Raw genomic sequence first — 20,783 nt, 5'->3', positions numbered from 1 at the left:
TGACATATTGATACGTGGATCGGCGGAAGCAGAATTTGGTCCATCTCTATGACAGCGCCATCTCATAGTGCGTAGACGAGCGCTGCGCCTGCGCTGTTGTGCTTAGCGGGGCGCGCTCTGGTGGGAAAGTTGTGTACGCGCTGACTACGCGGAACTATGTACACAACAGTCGTGCACCATACGGCCCGACAACCGAGAGTGGTGGTCTGTAGTGGCATTTCTTTTCATAACAGGAGACTTTGGTTGTCATCCACGGCACCCTTGCAGCACAGCAGTGTGTCGACGATATTCTACGCCCCATTTTGTCGGCCTTCATGGCAAGCCATCCTGGGCTTACATTTCCGCAGGATTATGCTCGCCCACACACAGCAAGAGTTTTACTTCAGGTCTCCATGCTTGGCAAATCCTACCTTGGCCAGCAAGGTCGCCGGATTGCTCCTAGTTGAGAACGTTTGGATCATTATAGGCAGGGGCTTCCAACCATCTCGGGATTTTGATGATCTAACTCACCAGTTGGGCAGAATCTGGCACGATATCCCTCACGAGGGCACCCAACAACTTTTTCAATCAATGCCAACCTGAATAACATGTTGCGTAAGAGCCAGATGTGGAGCAATGTGTCACTGTCTTGATCAACTTGTGAAGCTCTTTCTGTTGAATAAATCATTCAGTGTTTCTCAAATCCGTTTTTTGTACGTCTACATCGAATCTAGTAATTTTGATCTCATTCGTATATTCCCTAGCAGTGTGTATTTCTTTTTTTCGTCTTCTTCCTCTTCTTGGAGTGTATGTCGTCCATTGGAACTTTGCACAAACCCACAGATAATATTACGACAAGAACGATGATATATTTCTGGCATTGATTTTATAACAAGTTAGCAGTCAATCAGAACATTTTATTTTATTGCTTAAGATTAATGGCCACTAGCTTGTAAACAAATAAAAAAGCACAGTGTGGTCAGACTCCGTCTTGAGGCACATAAGATGTCATGATGACGATGATGACGATGAGGTCCCATCACACTAAATTAAGAGCCAAGTCGTTCGAGAGTTCGCAGTCCATACTGGAGAAAGCGTAGAGCAAGGTTCGCCCCTGCAGGCTGTCTGGCGTCTCGCACTGGGCGGTCAGTACGTGGGTCACGTTGCGCTCCTGGGCCCACTGGAAGACGGGCTGCAGCCCGCAGTCGCACCGGAGAGGGTTCCGGCGCAGGCTCAACCTGCAAACCACAATACCCGCACCCCATTACCTGTTGTTGTTGTTATGGTCTTCAGTCCTGAGACTGGTTTGATGCAGCTCTCCATGCTGCTCTATCCTGTGCAAGCTTCTTCATCTCCCAGTACCTACTGCAACCTACATCCTTCTGAATCTGCTTAGTGTATTCATCTCTAGGTCTCCCTCTAAGATTTTTACCCTCTACACTGTCCTCCAATACTAAATTGGTGATCCCTCGATGCCTCAGAATATGCCCTACCAAGCGATCCCTTCTTCTAGTCAAGTTGTGCCACAAATTTCTCTTCTCCCCAACCCTATTCAGTACCTCCTCGTTAGTTATGCGATCTACCCATCTAATCTTCAGCATTCTTCTGTAGCACCGCATTTCGAAAGCTTCTATTCTCTTCTTGTCCAAACTATGTATCGTCCATGTTTCACTTCCATACATGGCTACACTCCATACAAATACTTTCAGAAACAACTTCCTGACACTTAAATCTATACTCGATGTTAACAAATTTCTCTTCTTCAGAAACGCTTTCCTTGCCATTGCCAGTCTACATTTTATATCCTCTCTACTTCGATCATCATCAGTTATTTTGCTCCTCAAGTGGCAAAACTCTTTTACTACTTTAAGTGTCTCATTTCCTAATCTAATTCCCTCAGCATCATCCGATTTAATTCGACTACATTCCATTATCCTTGTTTTGCTTTTGTTGATGTTCATCTTATATCCTCCTTTCAAGACGCGATCCATTCCGTTCAGCTGCTCTTCCAAGTCCTTTGCTGTCTCTGACAGAATTACAATGTCATCGGCGAACTTCAAAGTTTTTATTTCTTCTCCATGGATTTTAATGCCTACTCCGAATTTTTCTTTTGTTTCCTTTAGTCCCCATTTCCTAGCCTCCAAGTAAGTAACACTGGTTTAGCTTTACGGCAGAGCCCTGTGAAGGAGGACATCCAGATGTCTAATTTGCAAATATTACTTCAACTACAATACTGCTGAATCTCGGAACTAGTGTAGCATCTATTGCGACAGAAGAAGAAAACAGTGGCAACAGCCCAGCAAGCCACAACAGCCTAGCAGGCAACATACTAGGTGTGTTCAAAAAATAATGGGAATTTTTGTTTTGCGGAAAGAGTTATTCATCTACATCATTGTCATTACCTTGAAAATATCCCCAGGTTCACATTACACACTTATGCTAACGCTATTTCCAATCGCCTAAACACTTCTGGAACTCGATCTTCGGGACAGTGTTTAGTTCTTCCAGCTACGCGTTTCTTAATCAAGCCTGTGCTTGCAAAACAACAGCCTTTAAGATTTTCTTAATTTTTGGGAAAGGAGAAGTGTCTCGCGGGGGCCACGTCTGGTGAATATAGAGGTATAAATATAGTTTTTTTTAACCAAAAATTCGCCAACAAGAAACGAAGTGTGAGCAGGTACATTATTGTACCAGTACGGTCCTGCAAAGACCATGAAATGTTTCGCCACAAATCCGGGTGTTATTTTCGGATTGCATCAAGCAAACGGCATTGAATCTGTAAGCAGTACTCGTTTATTCACCCTTCGGCGTTGTGGCAAGAACTAGTGGTGCACTATGCCAATAAAACTCGCAGACCGCAGTGAGCATAAACTTCACTTTTGACTGCAATCGTCGATCTGTTTTCGGTCCTGTGAATCCAGAATTCTTCCAGCGGACGATTGTCGTCATATCCGTAAACTCACGTTTCGTCGTCTGTCATGACATTTTTCAGTGGTTTTGCATCGTTGTTAACTTCGTCTAGCAATAGGCAACCGCCGCTCATTTTGTTCGAAATTCAACAATTTTGTAACAAATTTTACTGTCACTCATTTCATACCCAAAACATTCGACAAAAATGTCGCGGCATGAGCCAGTTGATATGGCACTATCACTAATAACTTCTCTGACTATGATTAGACGATCGTTCATAGTCTTTTCTTCCGCTTTTTTCACGGTTTCATCATTGATTTTGTGCTGCTGTGTCTAGTGCGTTCGTCATACTGGACATCTTCATGGTTTTTTTTCGAAACACTGAGACGACTCCACTTATCAGACTCACCAAAAGCAGTATTTAATATTTCCAAAACTTAACTGCACTTTACCTCAGTTCGTATAGCGAAATTTTATTAGACATCCTCTGACCCATTTTTATACAAAATACACTCCTGGAAATGGAAAAAAGAACACATTGACACCGGTGTGTCAGACCCACCATACTTGCTCCGGACACTGCGAGAGGGCTGTACAAGCAATGATCACACGCACGGCACAGCGGACACACCAGGAACCGCGGTGTTGGCCGTCGAATGGCGCTAGCTGCGCAGCATTTGTGCACCGCCGCCGTCAGTGTCAGCCAGTTTGCCGTGGCATACGGAGATCCATCGCAGTCTTTAACACTGGTAGCATGCCGCGACAGCGTGGACGTGAACCGTATGTGCAGTTGACGGACTTTGGGCGAGGGCGTATAGTGGGCATGCGGGAGGCCGGGTGGACGTACCGCCGAATTGCTCAACACGTGGGGCGTGAGGTCTCCACAGTACATCGATGTTGTCGCCAGTGGTCGGCGGAAGGTGCACGTGCCCGTCGACCTGGGACCGGACCGCAGCGACGCACGGATGCACGCCAAGACCGTAGGATCCTACGCAGTGCCGTAGGGGACCGCACCGCCACTTCCCAGCAAATTAGGGACACTGTTGCTCCTGGGGTATCGGCGAGGACCATTTGCAACCGTCTCCATGAAGCTGGGCTACGGTCCCGCACACCGTTAGGCCGTCTTCTGCTCACGCCCCAACATCGTGCAGCCCCCCTCCAGTGGTGTCGCGACAGGCGTGAATGGAGGGACGAATGGAGACGTGTCGTCTTCAGCGATGAGAGTCGCTTCTGCCTTGGTGCCAATGATGGTCGTATGCGTGTTTGGCGCCGTGCAGGTGAGCGCCACAATCAGGACTGCATACGACCGAGGCACACAGGGCCAACACCCGGCATCATGGTGTGGGGAGCGATCTCCTACACTGGACGTACACCACTGGTGACCGTCGAGGGGACACTGAATAGTGCACGGTACATCCAAACCGTCATCGAACCCATCGTTCTACCATTCCTAGACCGGCAAGGGAACTTGTTGTTCCAACAGGACAATGCACGTCCGCATGTATCCCGTGCCACCCAACGTGCTCTAGAAGGTGTAAGTCAACTACCCTGGCCAGCAAGATCTCCGGATCTGTCCCCCATTGAGCATGTTTGGGACTGGATGAAGCGTCGTCTCACGCGGTCTGCACGTCCAGCACGAACGCTGGTCCAACTGAGGCGCCAGGTGGAAATGGCATGGCAAGCCGTTCAACAGGACTACATCCAGCATCTCTACGATCGTCTCCATGGGAGAATAGCAGCCTGCATTGCTGCGAAAGGTGGATATACACTGTACTAGTGCCGACATTGTGCATGCTCTGTTGCCTGTGTCTATGTGCCTGTGGTTCTGTCAGTGTGATCATGTGATGTATCTGACCCCAGGAATGTGTCAATAAAGTTTCCCCTTCCTGGGACAATGAATTCACGGTGTTCTTATTTCAATTTCCAGGAGTGTATATAACCACAGATACCACTATAACGTGCAATCTTTCTGGCAGCTGATGAAAGACTAATTCATTGCAGTGTGGAAGTGCTGTAACAAATACGTCTGAAATAGCCACATGCTGAAGCGCTGTATCGGGTGGTGGGTCCTCGGTTCCTATTTGAGATAAGAACGAGTAAAAAGTTTTTGGCTTAGCTCGGACTAGTGGCCATTTCCATTTGTATGGCCATTCAAACATCTGTCTTGTTGTAGCTATGTTACAGTATATTAAAGGAAGTTTGACCGACGAATTGGCAAATTGTGCAAATCGATTAATTCCTTTCGCAAAAGATTTTAATTTGACGGAAACTAATGCTCCGCTGATGACAGCATTTGAATGTGCACCGTTCGCATTTTACGTGCAAAAACAAGCAAAAAATGAGGTTTTTGAAGCACGCCACTTCTATACTTTAAATTTGTACGAATCGGTTCGTACTTTGCACGAATGTATAAAGTGACAAAGAATTTTTTTAATCCAATAATCTTTATCCGTTGTCGAGATACGATGATTTAAAGTCGAGCTAAATGTAGACTGTAAATTTTGTACTTGGTGAACGGAATGCACAGGAACTGCTTAAAGCGAATCCAATGAATAAAAAATGCGTTCTCCTGCTAAAATTGGAGACTCGCTTTCAAAAATTTAACTTCATTCGGATTTTACGTGCAAAAGACATGTTAAAATATTATAATTATTGGTCGATTTGTTTTTTGTGAAAGCTTTATCCATCGCCACAATACAAACAACATGGTTCGAAAGACAATTAAGAAGAAGCATATACCGGATCAGTCGTCGCTCGAGCTAACAAAATCTTCAATGAATACCAAGCTATGGCACTCTGACTTCAAAACTGTGGTAGAACAAAAGCTGATAAACAGAATGAAAAAAGGCTCTTATCGTAGAACAAAAAAAAGATGGATAAGTCCTGAGCAGAGTTAGTGTTGTAAAAGAAGTGGACTAGCTTTTCGACTTAACTGGCAGATTCAAAGTCATTTAAATCAAAACATGTTGACACGTTCATTCTTTTTTACGAGTTAACCACACGTCCCCAGCACAGCACAGTGAGCTCTTTTGGCTGCAAGGTGTTGGCACACCTGCGTCTTGCAATTTATGGGCTAAGGTCTCTGATCCTGAGCCCAAAGTCTAGAAGATACGGTGGCAACAGTAAACAATATGTAAAGTCGTATGTATAAAGAGCACACATGTTGCAGATAAAAAAGTTTTTCTGAGGGGATAGAATTTCTGAGGGTCTATTTGTTCCTGGGGGGACGCTATACCAGTTTTTTTTATTTGGGGGGAGGCGATCTTTTTCAGTGAGGGGACTACGTTTCCCCCAAACTCACCCCCTGTTACAAATATGTTGAGAGGTGTAAGAACAATTAGTCACAAATTTATGTGCTTCCAAAGAGTTGGATGCATGTGCTACAGGAAGTATCCGAAAGTTGGGATCCATTTGCAATAGAACGTACCTCAGAGTGGGGTTTTATGATTCCTAAACTTTAATGACACATCGTGGCATATTGTATGACATGACAAATGCCATGTTGGATGTCGTAATGGCATGTGTCATGTTATACGACATTACATCATGTATCATGTTACTTTACTTAACACGATGCATTACGTGTATATGGTTACTAATACTTACTAGCAAAAAACCACAAATATGTCAAGATTATTTCATTCAAATGTCTTTGAAGCTGCCAGATAAATTGAAAACCTAGTTCCCTTCTTTTATATCCCTAACTTTGTCCAGGACTTCTTCGCCTTTATATTACGATAAGAGCATTTTTCATTGTGTTAGTAATAAACAGCTAACACTGTATAGCCACAGCACTTAGCGACATGTTTACCAACACAAAAATAACGAATAACAAACCCTGCATTACGTACTTTTAGAACACACATAGTAATAGCCTATACATCATGAACTCCTCAAAACAGTACCTGCAGGAGTCAGACACAAATATACATTCATTTATTTTCTTTAGATACATCCAGTGCATACAATGAACTCAGTCAACTGTCTGTCCTAGACTGACGATTGACTGGTTGATATTTTTTTCATTCGTAGAACAATACAAATCATATGGCTGTCATCAGTTGTTGGTATAATATTCCCTATGAAATAAGCGTACATAAATTCTTACAATTTTTGCTGGTAGAACGCCTTTGATAAATCCATTAAAATTCTAGTCACACGGTCACCTTTGCCTTGTGCCTCAAGTCTGCTTTTGTGATCTGTGCAATAGCAGATTCCGTACTTCTTCGAAGTCAAAGCATTATAAGGCTGTCTGCCTCGAGATTAAATGTTGCCTATTGGCGTTGCAGATACGTGACATGTTAAATAAAGTTCGTAAATGTAATGGAGGCAAGTGGGAATCATTCTAGCAGTGATACGGGAAATCCGCTGATGAAAGCGACTTGAACAAAGGGCAGATTGTTATAATCCAGTGCCTAGTAAAGAGTATCTCAGAAACGGCGAAGCTGCCGACTGTTCATCTGGTACTGTAGGGAGTACCTATAGGATGTGGTTTAAGGATGGTGAAACAAGTAGGTGACAAGATGCTGTATGTCCACACCCCATCATGGAACATAAAGATTGGAGGTTTGCATGTTCTGTAAAGCTGGATAGGTGGCTATTGTGGCAGATCCAGTGACGGAGTAATGCTGGTGCAGGCACAAAGGTTTCGAAGAACAGTGTTTAATGCACATTGTTGAGCATAGGATTCCGCAGCAAATGACCCCTTTGTGTTTCCATGTGTTAACCCATGCCATTTTCACTTACGATTGCAGTGGGCACATGATAATTGAGATAGGTGTTGGATCAATGAAAACTAATTGCCCAGTTAGATGAATAACATTTCTTGTTACATCATGTCTGTGGACATCACCATCCAAGTGAACAGTGTCTCAAAACATACAGTGCGCCACTGATATAGGTAGTAATATGCTATGGGGGACATTCACCTGAAATTTCGCGCAGCTAGTGGTAGTAATACAAGGACCACAATAGCTGTAGAGTATGAGAACATTACTGCAGACCACCATCATCCCTTTATGCATAATGTTTATCCCAACAGCAATGGCATCTTTAAGCAGGATAACTGTCGGCATCACAAGTTTAGAATCATACTTCAGATGTTTGAGGAGCGTGATACCGAGCTCATATTGATGCCTTGGCCTCCAAATTCGCCTGATCTGGAACATTATTGGGAACCAGCCCATAATTTATGGAAATTAAGCAACATGTACATAGACATCGGCTACTACATACCTCCGGAATATACCAAGGACTTATAGAATACATGCCATGCATAATAATTGATGTATTGCATTCCTAAGACATGATCCCTCTTGTATTGCATTCCAAATGCAGAGTAACATTCTATTAAGAAGGTGGTCATAATGTTCTGGCTCCTCAGGTTATTTGTCATCAATTTATTGAAATGCTCCTACCATTATATCCTTATTACCTACTGGTTGGCAGTCAGTTTTGGCAATACTTCTTGCTGTATATTTGTTTCTTCTTCCTCTCCAACTTTTTTCCCCCGCCTGTATAGAAGTCATGAGTGGTGAGTAATTCCCCACTCACGATTTCACAGTTAGTTTTAGTTGCATTCTTTTGATAGTCAGTGTTCTATGATTGTTCTTTTAAACTGGATTGTAAAGATGTGACACTATACTAACAATAACAAAGGAATACTTTGAAATTTACTCACATACTAATCCAAAATAAAAATGAGTAGGAAGAAGATAAAAAAAAATGTTTAGTACTAGCTCAGGTTGGACACAGATGGGAAAGAAAATCACTTACAGTTTTTTAAAAGGAATAATCATCCTGGCATTCCCTTGAAGTGATTAAGGAAAACCTAAATCAAAGTGATCGGAGCAGAATTTGAGCCTCGAACCTCACGAATGCTCGAATGCTAGATCCTTGTCACTGTGCCACCCCACACAGAAAAATAAAAGTGGTGACATAAAAAAAATATGATTGTGAAAAAAGTAATACAAAATCAACCATAGTGTCATTAATGAAAAAGCAGATTCTAACATTCAGGAACATATGAGAATATAGGAGGAAGAGGAAGCCTCACATACCACAGAAATATCCAGTATGTTCATGCTCTTTATTAAGTTTATGTACATAGAACATTTTAGTAGGACATGGTCAAGTGTATCTGAGTGTTCACAGTAACACCAAAAACAGATCTTTCAATTCTTAATATGTATAATGGGCAAGGACATTCCCTGTCATATGCATTTAACAAAATTGTTTGTGAAAGATATGTAATTTGATTCCTTGGTATCTAGAAATAATAATGCATTTACTTTCTCGTAAAGGAGAAATATTACCCGTTTAGTCCCTTTAATCTACAAACCAAACCAAGTATTATCTGCCTTACCTGATGTCTATGATATATTCAGAGAGAAAAAATACCCATTACCTACTTTGTTTTAAATCTTTGTTTGAAATGTATGGATTACATTTCTGCAATTATTATGATGCTGCCCTTTTCCTCACTCATGACTCAAGTCTAAAAAATTCATACAAAACTGACAATCCAACAGTCCATGTTTTACACAAAAGATATAAGCAGAATATAACTCACTAACTTATCTGCAACATGAAGTGCATTTTTTCCTCCTACTCACCATTTAAGGAAGCACAATGATTATAACATGGGGCACATATTGAAGATGTACATCTACATACATACTCTGCAATCCACCATATGGTGTGTGGCGGAGGATACCTCATACCACAACTAGCATCTTCTCTCCTTGTTCCACTTTCAAACAGAACGAGGGAAAAATGACTGCCTATATGTCTCTGTACGAGCCCTAATCCCTCTTATTTTATCTTTGTGGTCTTTCTGCGAAATGTAAGTTGGTGGCAGTAAAATTGTACTGCAGTCAGCCTCAAATGCTGCTTCTCTAAATTTCCTCAGTAGCGATTCATGAAAAGAACACCTCCTTTCCTCTAGAGACTTCCACCCGAGTTCCTGAAGCATTTCTGTAACACTCGCGTGTATGGCACTCCAGATGATACCCTCACCTCTGATGAACACTCACCATCGAGGACAACATACTGGGTTCTATTACTTAAGAAGTCTTCGAGCCACTCACATACTTGGGAACCAATCCCATATGCTCGTACCTTATTTAGGAGTCTCCAGTGGGGCACCAAGTCAAACACTTTCTGGAAGTCTAGGAATATGGCATCCATCTGATACCCTTCATCCATGGTTCGCAAGATATCATGTGAAAAAGGGCGAGTTGCATTTCACAGGAGCATTGCTTTCTAAAGCCGTGCTGATGCATGGACAGTAACTTCTCTGTCTCAAGGAAATTCATTATATTCGAACTGAGAATATGTTCGAGAATCCTGCAACTAACCGATGTTAAGGATATTGGTCTGTAATTTTGAGGATCCGTCCTTCTACCCTTCTTTTATACAGGCATCACCTGCGCTTTTTTCCAGTCGCTCAGGACTTTACGTTGGGCAAGAGATTCGCGATAAATGCAAGCAAAGTAAGGAGCCAATGCAGTAGAGTACTCTCTGTAAAACCGAATTGGAATCCCATCGGGACCCGGCAATTTATTTATTTTCAACCCATTCAGCTGCTTCACAACCCCAGGGATGTCTATCAATATGTCCTCCATATGGGAATCTGTATGAGACCCAAACGACGGTTTGTTTGTACGATCCTACTGCGTGAAAGATTTCTCAAACGCTAAATTTAAAATTTCAGCTTTCCTTTTGCTGTCTTCCATTGCCAGGCCAGACTGATCAGTGAGTGACTGGATGGAAGCCTTCAACCCGCTTACCGATTTTACGTAAGATCAGAATTTCCTTGGATTTTCAGCAAGATCTTTTGCTAAGGTAAGGCGGTGGTAGTGGTTGAATACTTCACGCATCGCTCTTTTTACAGCAGCATGAATCTCTACTAATTTTTGCCTATCCTCATTCTCCCGATCTTTCTTGTACCGCGAGTGCAACTGTCTTTGCTTCCTGAGCATTCTCCGAATTGCGCTGTTAAACCACGGAGGGTCTTTCCCATCCGTAACCCACTTTTTTGGCACATACTTGTCCAATGCGTGATTTACAATGTGTTTAAAATTTGCCCGTAATTCTTCCACGTCCATCGTACCGGAAGTAAATGAAGTCGATTCATTTACTAAGTGGGATGCTAACAACTGCTTATCTGCTCTTTCTAGTAAGAATACTCTCCTAGCCTTCTTGACCAACTTTTTAACTTTTTTAACCATAGTCATAATGACAGCATCATGATCACTAATCCCTGTCTCAACACTGACACCGTTGATGAGGTCTGGTCTGTTCGTGGCTACCAGATCTAAAATACACTCCTGGAAATGGAAAAAAGAACACATTGACACCGGTGTGTCAGACCCACCATACTTGCTCCGGACACTGCGAGAGGGCTGTACAAGCAATGATCACATGCACGGCACAGCGGACACACCAGGAACCGCGGTGTTGGCCGTCAAATGGCGCTAGCTGTGCAGCATTTGTGCACCGCCGCCGTCAGTGTCAGCCAGTTTGCCGTGGCATACGGAGCTCCATCGCAGTCTTTAACACTGGTAGCATGCCACGACAGCGTGGACGTGAACCGTATGTGCAGTTGACGGACTTTGAGCGAGGGCGTATAGTGGGCATGCGGGAGGCCGGGTGGACGTACCGCCGAATTGCTCAACACGTGGGGCGTGAGGTCTCCACAGTACATCGATGTTGTCGCCAGTGGTCGGCGGAAGGTGCACGTGCCCGTCGACCTGGGACCGGACCGCAGCGACGCACGGATGCATGCCAAGACCGTAGGATCCTACGCAGTGCCGTAGGGGACCGCACCGCCACTTCCCAGCAAATTAGGGACACTGTTGCTCCTGGGGTATGGGTGAGGACCATTCGCAACCGTCTTCATGAAGCTGGGCTACGGTCCCGCACACCGTTAGGCCGTCTTCCGCTCATGCCCCAACATCGTGCAGCCCGCCTCCAGTGGTGTCGCAACAGGCGTGAATGGAGGGACGAATGGAGACGTGTCGTCTTCAGCGATGAGAGTCGCTTCTGCCTTGGTGCCAATGATGGTCATATGCGTCTTTGGCGCCGTGCAGGTGAGCGCCACAATCAGGACTGCATATGACCGAGGCACACAGGGCCAACACCCGGCATCATGGTGTGGGGAGCAATCTCCTACATTGGCCGTACACCACTGGTGATCCTCGAGGGGACACTGAATAGTGCACGGTACATCCAAACCGTCATCAAACCCATCGTTCTACCATTCCTAGACCGGCAAGGGAACTTGCTGTTCCAACAGTACAATGCACGTCCGCATGTATCCCGTGCCACCCAACGTGCTCTAGAAGGTGTAAGTCAACTACCCTGGCCAGCAAGATCTCCGGATCTGTCCCCCATTGAGCATGTTTGGGACTGGATGAAGCGTCGTCTCACGCGGTCTGCACGTCCAGCACAAACGCTGGTCCAACTGAGGCGCCAGGTGGAAATGGCATGGCAAGCCGTTCCACAGGACTACATCCAGCATCTCTACGATCGTCTCCATGGGAGAATAGCAGCCTGCATTGCTGCGAAAGGTGGATATACACTGTGATAGTGCCGACATTGTGCATGCTCTGTTGCCTGTGTCTATGTGCCTGTGGTTCTGTCAGTGTGATCATGTGATGTATCTGACCCCAGGAATGTGTCAATAAAGTTTCCCCTTCCTGGGACAATGAATTCACGGTGTTCTTATTTCAATTTCCAGGAGTGTATTTCCATTACGCATTGGCTGTCAATTTAGCTGCTCAAGACAGTTTTTGGATAATGTGTTCAAAAGTAATTCACACGACAGCTTTGTCTGTACCACCTGTAATGAATCCATAGACATCCCAGTCTATACCAGGTAGGTTGAAGTCGCCTCCAACTAATATAGCATGATCCGGGTACTTCTGTGATACAGAATGTAGACTCCCTCTGAATGATTCTAGAACTGTCACGATGGAACCTGATGGCCAGTAATAACATCCCACAATTAACTTTATATCCCCTAGCCATGGTAAACATGTCCAGATAACTTCACATTCACACTCTACTTCAACCTCAGTAAACACAATATTTTTATCAACTGGAATGAAGACACCACCTCCTACGGTGTCTAATCTGTCTTTCTGATGCACTTTCCAACCTTCACTAAATATTTCAGAACTTCCTATCTCAGGGTTCAGGCAGGTCTCAGTCCCGAGAATAATTTGCACGCCACGTGCTTCCTGGAGGGCAGTAAATTCAGGAACTTTATTCCGAACACTCTGAAAATTTACTGCTAATATCTTGATAGCTGAAGTGTCTTTACACTGAGCGCATCCTAATTTCCCTGCCTGCACGTCAACTGGTGAGTGTTCATCAGGACGCCTCGCACTACGGCCTAGCCTAAAAAGCCCCCATGTGCACGCCACAAGTACTCTGCTACCTGAGTAGCCACTTCCTTTCTGTAGTGCAGACCTGACCTACCTAGGGGCGTCCTACAAGTCCCCACCCAATAGTGCAAGTCTAGAAATCTGCAGCCAAGACCGTCACAGAGTCGACGAAGCCTCTGGTTGAGACCCTCCACTCGGCTCCAAACCAAAGGACCCCGATCCACTCTGAGAACGACGCTGCAAATAGAGAGCTCTGCTTGCACCCCGCATGCAAGGCCAGCAGTCCTCACCAAATCCACCAGCCGAACTGAGGATCGGCACAGAACCCAAGCGACAGGCATCATTGGTGCCAACATGAGCAAGATAACCAGGTTTCAAATTCCCATCCAGTTATCCTGATATAGGTGTTCCATAGTTTTTCTAAAATGCTTCAGGAAATTGCGGGAATGGTACTTTTCATACAACCACAGCTGACTTTCAGCTTCAAGTTTGTACAAGTGAAATAGTGAATCACATAATTTCTGGACTCCACATTCAAACTGTTGTGAATGATCATGAAACAATTGTAACAGCAATGACTACCAAAGTACGAAGGCATCCAATACAAGTTGTAATGTTTAATATGTTCAGTAAATTAGATAAAGACCGAGTAGTGTCATATGTCAAGGAAAAGTTGTTGTCCAGGCACTCATGGATGTCACAGAAACAGGAATAGATTATATCAAAATAAATGCAAAAATGGTTAAATTTGTTTTCAAAAGTTCCTTCAGAAAGAAAGATTCAGGAATACTGTTCCAGTTTAATTCAGGCTCTGCTGCAGAGCTGAATGATATAGATTTTAGTGTCATTGCTGTTGAGAAATAGCTGAAATCATTAAACCTGAAGAAGGCTCCAGGGCATGATGAAATTTCTATAAAATTTTATATCCAGTTTGCAGCTGAATTAAAATCTCTTTAAGCCCTAACACATCATAGCTGCCACAAATCAGAAACTGTGCTCAGTAGTTGGGATTGGCACAGGTCACACCCATCTGCTGAAAATTAGGGCTTATATGAAGGCATATAGACAGTCATTTTTCTCTCACTCACTTTGTATGTGTACACTGCTCATACAAAACAGGACATCTGCATTTCTCACATCACATCCTGCTAGGTACAGTACAAGACCCAGTAGATGAAGTATTTTTTCACTTCCAAAAAGTGTTTGACCAACACTTATTAATGAAAGTATGATTATACAGAGTTTCAAATGAAATTTGTGATTTAATTGTAGTTTTCTTGGTAGAAAGGACACAGATATTATCTTAGATGAAGAGTCACTGACAGATGTAACTTCAGGAGTACCCCATAGAAGTGTGTTTGGACCATTGTTGAACATGCTGTATGTTCATTACCTACTAGGTTATATTAACATTAACATCAGACTTTTTCTGTAGACAATGCAGTTATCTGTGCTGAAGTATTATTAGAAATAAGCTGTATAAATATTCAGTCAGCTTTTGATAAGCTCTCACAGTGGAGCAACGATTAGCAACTTTCTTTAAATGTTCACAAATGTAAAATTTTCACTTCAAAAAGTGCAGAAATGTAGTATCCTATGACTACAAGATCAGTGTACCACAGGTGGTACCACTACACCTGCATGAATACCTTGTTGTAACAAATTGTGAGGTCAATTGAAAAGCATTTGGTGGTGTTCAGTTAATTGATATAGTATAAAAATAAAGAAAATAGTTAAGCACCAATCCTGATTTTTATATAGACTGCTGGTCATTTATAATGCAACATCATAAAGGCAGTATGCAATCAATGTTTAATTGGTATGAAGTGTACTACTAGTTTTTTATGCAATTTCTGTGTATCTGTTCAATGTAGGTGGGAGTAAAGTCATCTACATACTGTCTCTAAGGAAAGATCATGCAGCAGATTTTGTATTCCAAAATCACATTTGAATGCTGTTTGCTTCTAAAAAAAAGTGTTATGCTGCATGTAACAAGAAGGAAAACCTACCAGTGAATGCTGAAATTTGATAGCAGCAGGGTCCTTGCCTGTCAAAGCTGCAGCTTATCATTCTGTCAAATCATTGCTCTCATTGGTAGGGATTCCATTACTGTCACACAAATATTGAATCAGTAGGTTCAGGAAGCCCATGGTCATGTCCGTCTAGAATCTCAACAGACTCACATGACTAGCACCTTAGAGGCTACACGAGATTGTATGGGCTCATCAGGAAAGGGGCTCATTCACAGCAAGATGAATATCATCACAGACAGTGTGAAGATATTGTGGGCATTGTGGACTGTCAACCGGAAGCAGAGACTGATGCACTGACAGTCATGCACCTCAAGACTACATTGGATGCAGTAGGGGCACCATGTCATCTTTCCAATTTATTGTTTCCTGTACATCAACACAATAGGAAGTATCATGTATAGAAGCTTTGAGAAAAATGAATGTTGCTGGATTGCATTCATCATCATCATATGGGCTAGCACCTAGCGTGATGGTATGGGATACCACTGACTACTTATCACCCCAAAGCTGGTAATATGGACAGCTGCCCTTATGCCCTTAAATTCTTGATGTATTGAGGCTGGTCACTGTATCCTATCTTCCAAGTCTCCATGATATTATCTTTCAACAAGATAATGCAAGACTACACTTTGCCCATTCCGTCCTGCCCTACCTTTATACAGAGGATATTTCACTGTTGGCCTGACCAGCACATACTCCAGGTCTCCCACACACTAAAAACATCTGGTCATGGGTTACCAAGAGACTGGCATGCCAGGTCTTCACCAGCCACTGTAACTGATGAACTTTTCATAGAGTTGTAGCAGCAACAAATGACCTACTCGTGTATGTCACCTAAGCTCAGTTCAATTCTGTGCATAACTAGCTTAGAGCCATTATTTGTGCCAGAGATGGGAGTTCCATGTAATAAATTTCACACCCTGTACACCTCCAGGTCAACTACAAACAAATTTAATGATGTATTCTTCTTACTGCACTGTATACATACAATAAGTAACATTCTGTTTATTGTCTATACCACCTGAAACTGCAGTTGTATTGACCAGCAATTTATGTCTGTGATTTTCCAGATAGTATCTGCTATAAAAAAAAATTGTCTGCAGATGTTAGTAATACAATCAGAGTGAACAAAATAATGGAAGGGCTACAGTCAAAAGTAAATTAGCATTCTTTGATCCTCACAAAATCAGATTCTGATGAATTAACAATCAAAGCTAAAAAGTCAAACAGAACAATTTCTTAGCACTCAAAAATGATAATGAGATTGTAGATCAGACAGAGAAAGAAGAAACTGAATGTGTAGCAAAAATGAAATTTCTAGATGTGGCTATTGATTATTGACTGAAATAGGATTGGCATGTTTTGACAATAGCAAAAGTATTTTCGTGGCTTGTTATGCTCCAGGAGTCTAATGTAATACTAACAGTGTCTGCCTCTAAACCAAACACCCTATTTTTCACACAATGATTTGTTCCAAAGATGTGGCATTTGCATTTGGAGGAAAAAGTCCTTACAATCTTTTCACCAATCTCAAGTAAGTGAAACAGTAAGAATCATAACAAGAAGAAAAAGAAACATATGGTACTAATCTCTTCAGAATACCTGGTATCCTTGCAGTCCTTTTGCACTTATTTCCTTCAAAGCAGGGCCCCGGCGCAAGGCACATGTGAAACGTGTGGCCGCACGGAGTGGCAACCCCAACCCCCCCCCGCCTTTTTTTTTAGGAACAAACTCAACATTCATGCCCAAGAGGGGATTTGAAACCAAGCCTCAGAGGGAGCAGCTTTGGGAACTGTGGCATGGCACCTTGATTATCTGCCAGCCACCCCTGTTGAACAAGGGGAGGGAGGAGGACTAATTTCTTCCTTGTCACTGTGGCAGCACCATCATGTTTATGCCAGAGGAACAGAGACAGGGAAGCCAGTATTCTTATGAGTGGAGCGCTGCCAGCCTGTTACGTGCCATGCGTTTACACACAACTAATTTTGCAGAAGACGAAATCTAATTTGGAAATTCGAATGCAATGTTCAATACTGCAGTTAAATGTTAAGCCTGAAGCAATTTTGCTAAGCCCTTCAATGGCAGTTTCCGAGTGTTTTATTCTTCCCGCATTATGGAAAAAAATGGTTGAACATTACTATAGTCAAACAGATCCAACACCTATAATGGCTAGAAGTATTCCAAATGGGTAAATACACTATGAGTAATTACAAGGGATAAAGACATTGCTAAAAAGCCTGGCATAAGTTGGGTTTTGACGTATTTTTGAAAATTTTTACTATCCGTTTCTGAGTGATAGTCGGACGTTTTGCTTTTTGAGCCATGAAACACCTGTCTCCGCCTGCATGACCAACAATTAAACTCTGACCGGCACTTTTGTTTGACAATACTGCTTGCACACTATCACTTTGCCAACATTTATTTACTGTATAATGCATGTGAATCCATGTTTCATCTTAGTAAACTACTGGTCGCTTTGATTCTGATGAAAACCTGAGAAAGTATGGTATTTTAGCAACAATGCCCTCTCGTCCACACAAAATAAAACGTTCATTTTGACACCTTCTAAAACGAAAATCCATAGATAGAACATTGCTTCTAAGGGTTTCCTTGCTAGCTTTGAAGCTCATTTCTGTTTGACAAAAGTTGTGCAGTTTTTGCCAAGTTTGTATTTGTTTCTATTGTTCGTAATGCCATAGAAATTTCTGCCTGATAATACATTTATCCATATCATCAGCACATACTTATTGTGAGCTTCTTCTTCTTGGGCACTAGTTTAACCGTAGCCTTGCTGTACTTCGTCACATGACCTATGGCACTGTCGCCTCACCACCTTTCCAGGCAATAGGTATTATTGCATTCTCTACAATAAAAACTACAGAATTCATTTCAGTAGTTGGCTGAGGGAGTCAATATTGGTTGTAAGCACTTTCATTGTGTTCCGTAAGAACAGAAGAATTGGTGCATCCGAATTTCTTGCAACTTGGGATGTAATAGGTAAGTGCTTTCCATATAACGTGCAATTAGTATTGCGCATGCATGTTACTCATAAGTTAGAATTTTTCAACATCAAGATTGCAGACTAGGAAAATTTCAGTTCTGCCTGATGTTTCAATCTCAGAGCTTTCATAACAAAGCAGATCTTGCATCCAGACGAGGTTCTGTTGAACATGTTATGGATGGCCCACCATCAGCATTGCTACTGTATGCAGTAGTTGCAGTACTGTGTTCATCAGCTTTCTGGTCATGTCCAGAAGATAAAGATGTAGCTACAGTAGCTCCACTAGTTTCTGTACTTTCAGGATCTACTTTTCCACTGTCGCCGCTGCTAGGTCATTCCCTCTTTGGCTTGAAATATTGTTGTAGTGCATCCTTTTGCTTCATATTGTCATCTTCCTTCAGCACCTGTCTTTTCCTGTATTCACTGCCAGGTCATCGGACATGTTTCAATCCAGCATGTGGCCAGCCGGGGTGGCTGAGCAGTTCTAGGCGCTACAGTCTGGAACCGCGCGACCACTATGGTCGCAGGTTCGAATCCTGCCTCGGGCATGGCACAGCAAATAAGCACATGTTGTCCCAATAGCTAGAATGAAAATAAACAAAGGAAAAGTGAAGTGATGACTAATTTGTTACTCCTCATTCCATAATCAGACACGAAAGAAGTGACACATGGAAATTATGACTGATGTCGAGTGTCAGTTCTTTGAAATGAACAACCACAGTGCAGTGAGTTAATATATTTTGACTAGTATTAGTACCCGTCAATGCCTGGGTGTGTATTTATTGCATTATTATGTTACTCCATCTCCTTATTCTTCATCTCTCCATTGTCTTTTGCCCCACTCTTTGACCATTTCACTTGCATCTGTAGTGAAATTCGGCCTGAAAATCAATTTCACGTGACTCAATTCTTATGGCATCATCTCCTGAACAGTGTATCCTACAGTAATATAATTTTCTGTTTACGTGCAGTGGAATATCAGGAAATTGTCTGTGAAGTGTATTGCAAATAAAGTTAGCACACTGACATCAACAGTTGGTTTCATGTAATCATTCTTTACAGGCTGGATCAAATTGTTCAAATGGCTCTGAGCACTATGGGACTTAACATCTAAGGTCATCAGTCCCCTAGACTTAGCACTATTTAAACCTAACTAACCTAAGACCATCACAGACACATCCATGCCCGAGGCAGGATTCGAACCTGCGACCGTAGTGGTCGCGCGGTTCCAGACTGTAGCGCCTAGAACCGCTCGGCCATCCCGGCTGGCCACAGGCTGGATTGAAACATGTCCAACAACCTGGCAGTGAATACAGTAAAAGACAGGTGCTGAAGTAAGATGATAATATGAAGCAAAAGGATGCACTACAACAATATTTCAAGCCAAAGAGAGAATGACCTAGCAGCGGCGATGGTGGAAAAATAGTTCCTGAAAGTACAGAAACTAGTGGAGCTACTGCAGCTACATCTTTATCTTCTGGACATGACCAGAAAGCTGATGAACACAGTACTGCAACTACTGCATACAGTAGCAATGCTGATGGTGGGCCATCCATAACATGTTCAACAGACCTCGTCTGGACGCAAGACCTGCTTTGCGACGAAAGCTCCGAGATTGAAACATCAGGCAGAACTGAAATTAATCGACCCAATTTGGAAAATACCAGAGGAACATCAGCTGAGGTACTCACCACCAGAGAAGGGATTGAAGGTGAGCCTAAACTGGAAGACACAATTGACTCAGATACCAGAAGATGGCTGGAAATTATTACCGACTGCATTCGAACGACTTTGGTCATGCGAGGTCCTCCCGAGTGCATTAAAGAAGCTGAAGAATGTCCTAAAACATGGACAACCCGCGTTTCAGCCCTGTGCACTACAGCTATTCTTTGAAGAATTTAGAACAAGCAGATAGACATTGGTTGGTGTACTCAAAGAGCAAGGATTCTGTGTTCTGCTTTTGTTGCAAACTTTTTGCGTCATCTACAGTAAAAATTGCAAAGAACAGTATAAGTGACTGGCGGCACCTTGCTTCATATCTCAAAAGTCACGGGAAGTATACCGAGCATTTGAATTCACATAAAAATTGGATCGTGTTTTCCGAGGGACTGAAAAAGACATGAACTGTCGACACCCATCATCAAAGGCTTCTGAATACTGAAAGTGAACACTGGAAACGTGTCCTTGAGCATTTAATAGCAATAATTCATTTCCTGGGTCGGCAGTGTCTGCCTTTGAGAGGAAGTACAGATACACTCTTTCAACCTGACAACGGAAACTTCTTGAAACTTGTTGAATTATTTGGAAAGCTTGACACTGTGGTGATGGAGCACGAGCACAGAACAAAGCAAGGTGAGAACAAGGGTCATCATTATCTTGGAAAAGAAACACAGAATGAAATAATTCTTCTTATTGGATCATCTATAACCAACAACATTCTATTAGTGATGAAATCTGCGAAGTATTACA

The 20,783-nt window shown here is 42.8% G+C and overlaps 1 protein-coding gene across 1 annotated transcript in view; it reads right to left on the bottom strand.

Annotated features, from left to right (window-relative positions):
- Positions 1–823: 823 nt before the first annotated feature.
- LOC124789564 (leucine-rich repeat-containing protein 38-like) overlaps positions 824–20,783 on the bottom strand; it is a 34,936-nt gene continuing 14,976 nt past the window's right edge. Inside the window, exon 4 of the mRNA XM_047256968.1 lies at positions 824–1,217. Coding sequence (XP_047112924.1) covers positions 1,019–1,217 — 199 coding nt within the window. The 3' untranslated portion in view covers positions 824–1,018. The remainder of the gene's footprint in view (positions 1,218–20,783) is intronic.

The sequence above is a fragment of the Schistocerca piceifrons genome, chromosome 3 (assembly GCF_021461385.2).
Source record: "Schistocerca piceifrons isolate TAMUIC-IGC-003096 chromosome 3, iqSchPice1.1, whole genome shotgun sequence".
Taxonomy (NCBI): Eukaryota; Metazoa; Arthropoda; class Insecta; order Orthoptera; family Acrididae; genus Schistocerca; species Schistocerca piceifrons.
The sequence above is the reverse complement of the archived record's forward strand: the minus strand, read 5'-3'. Positions and strand labels throughout refer to the sequence as shown.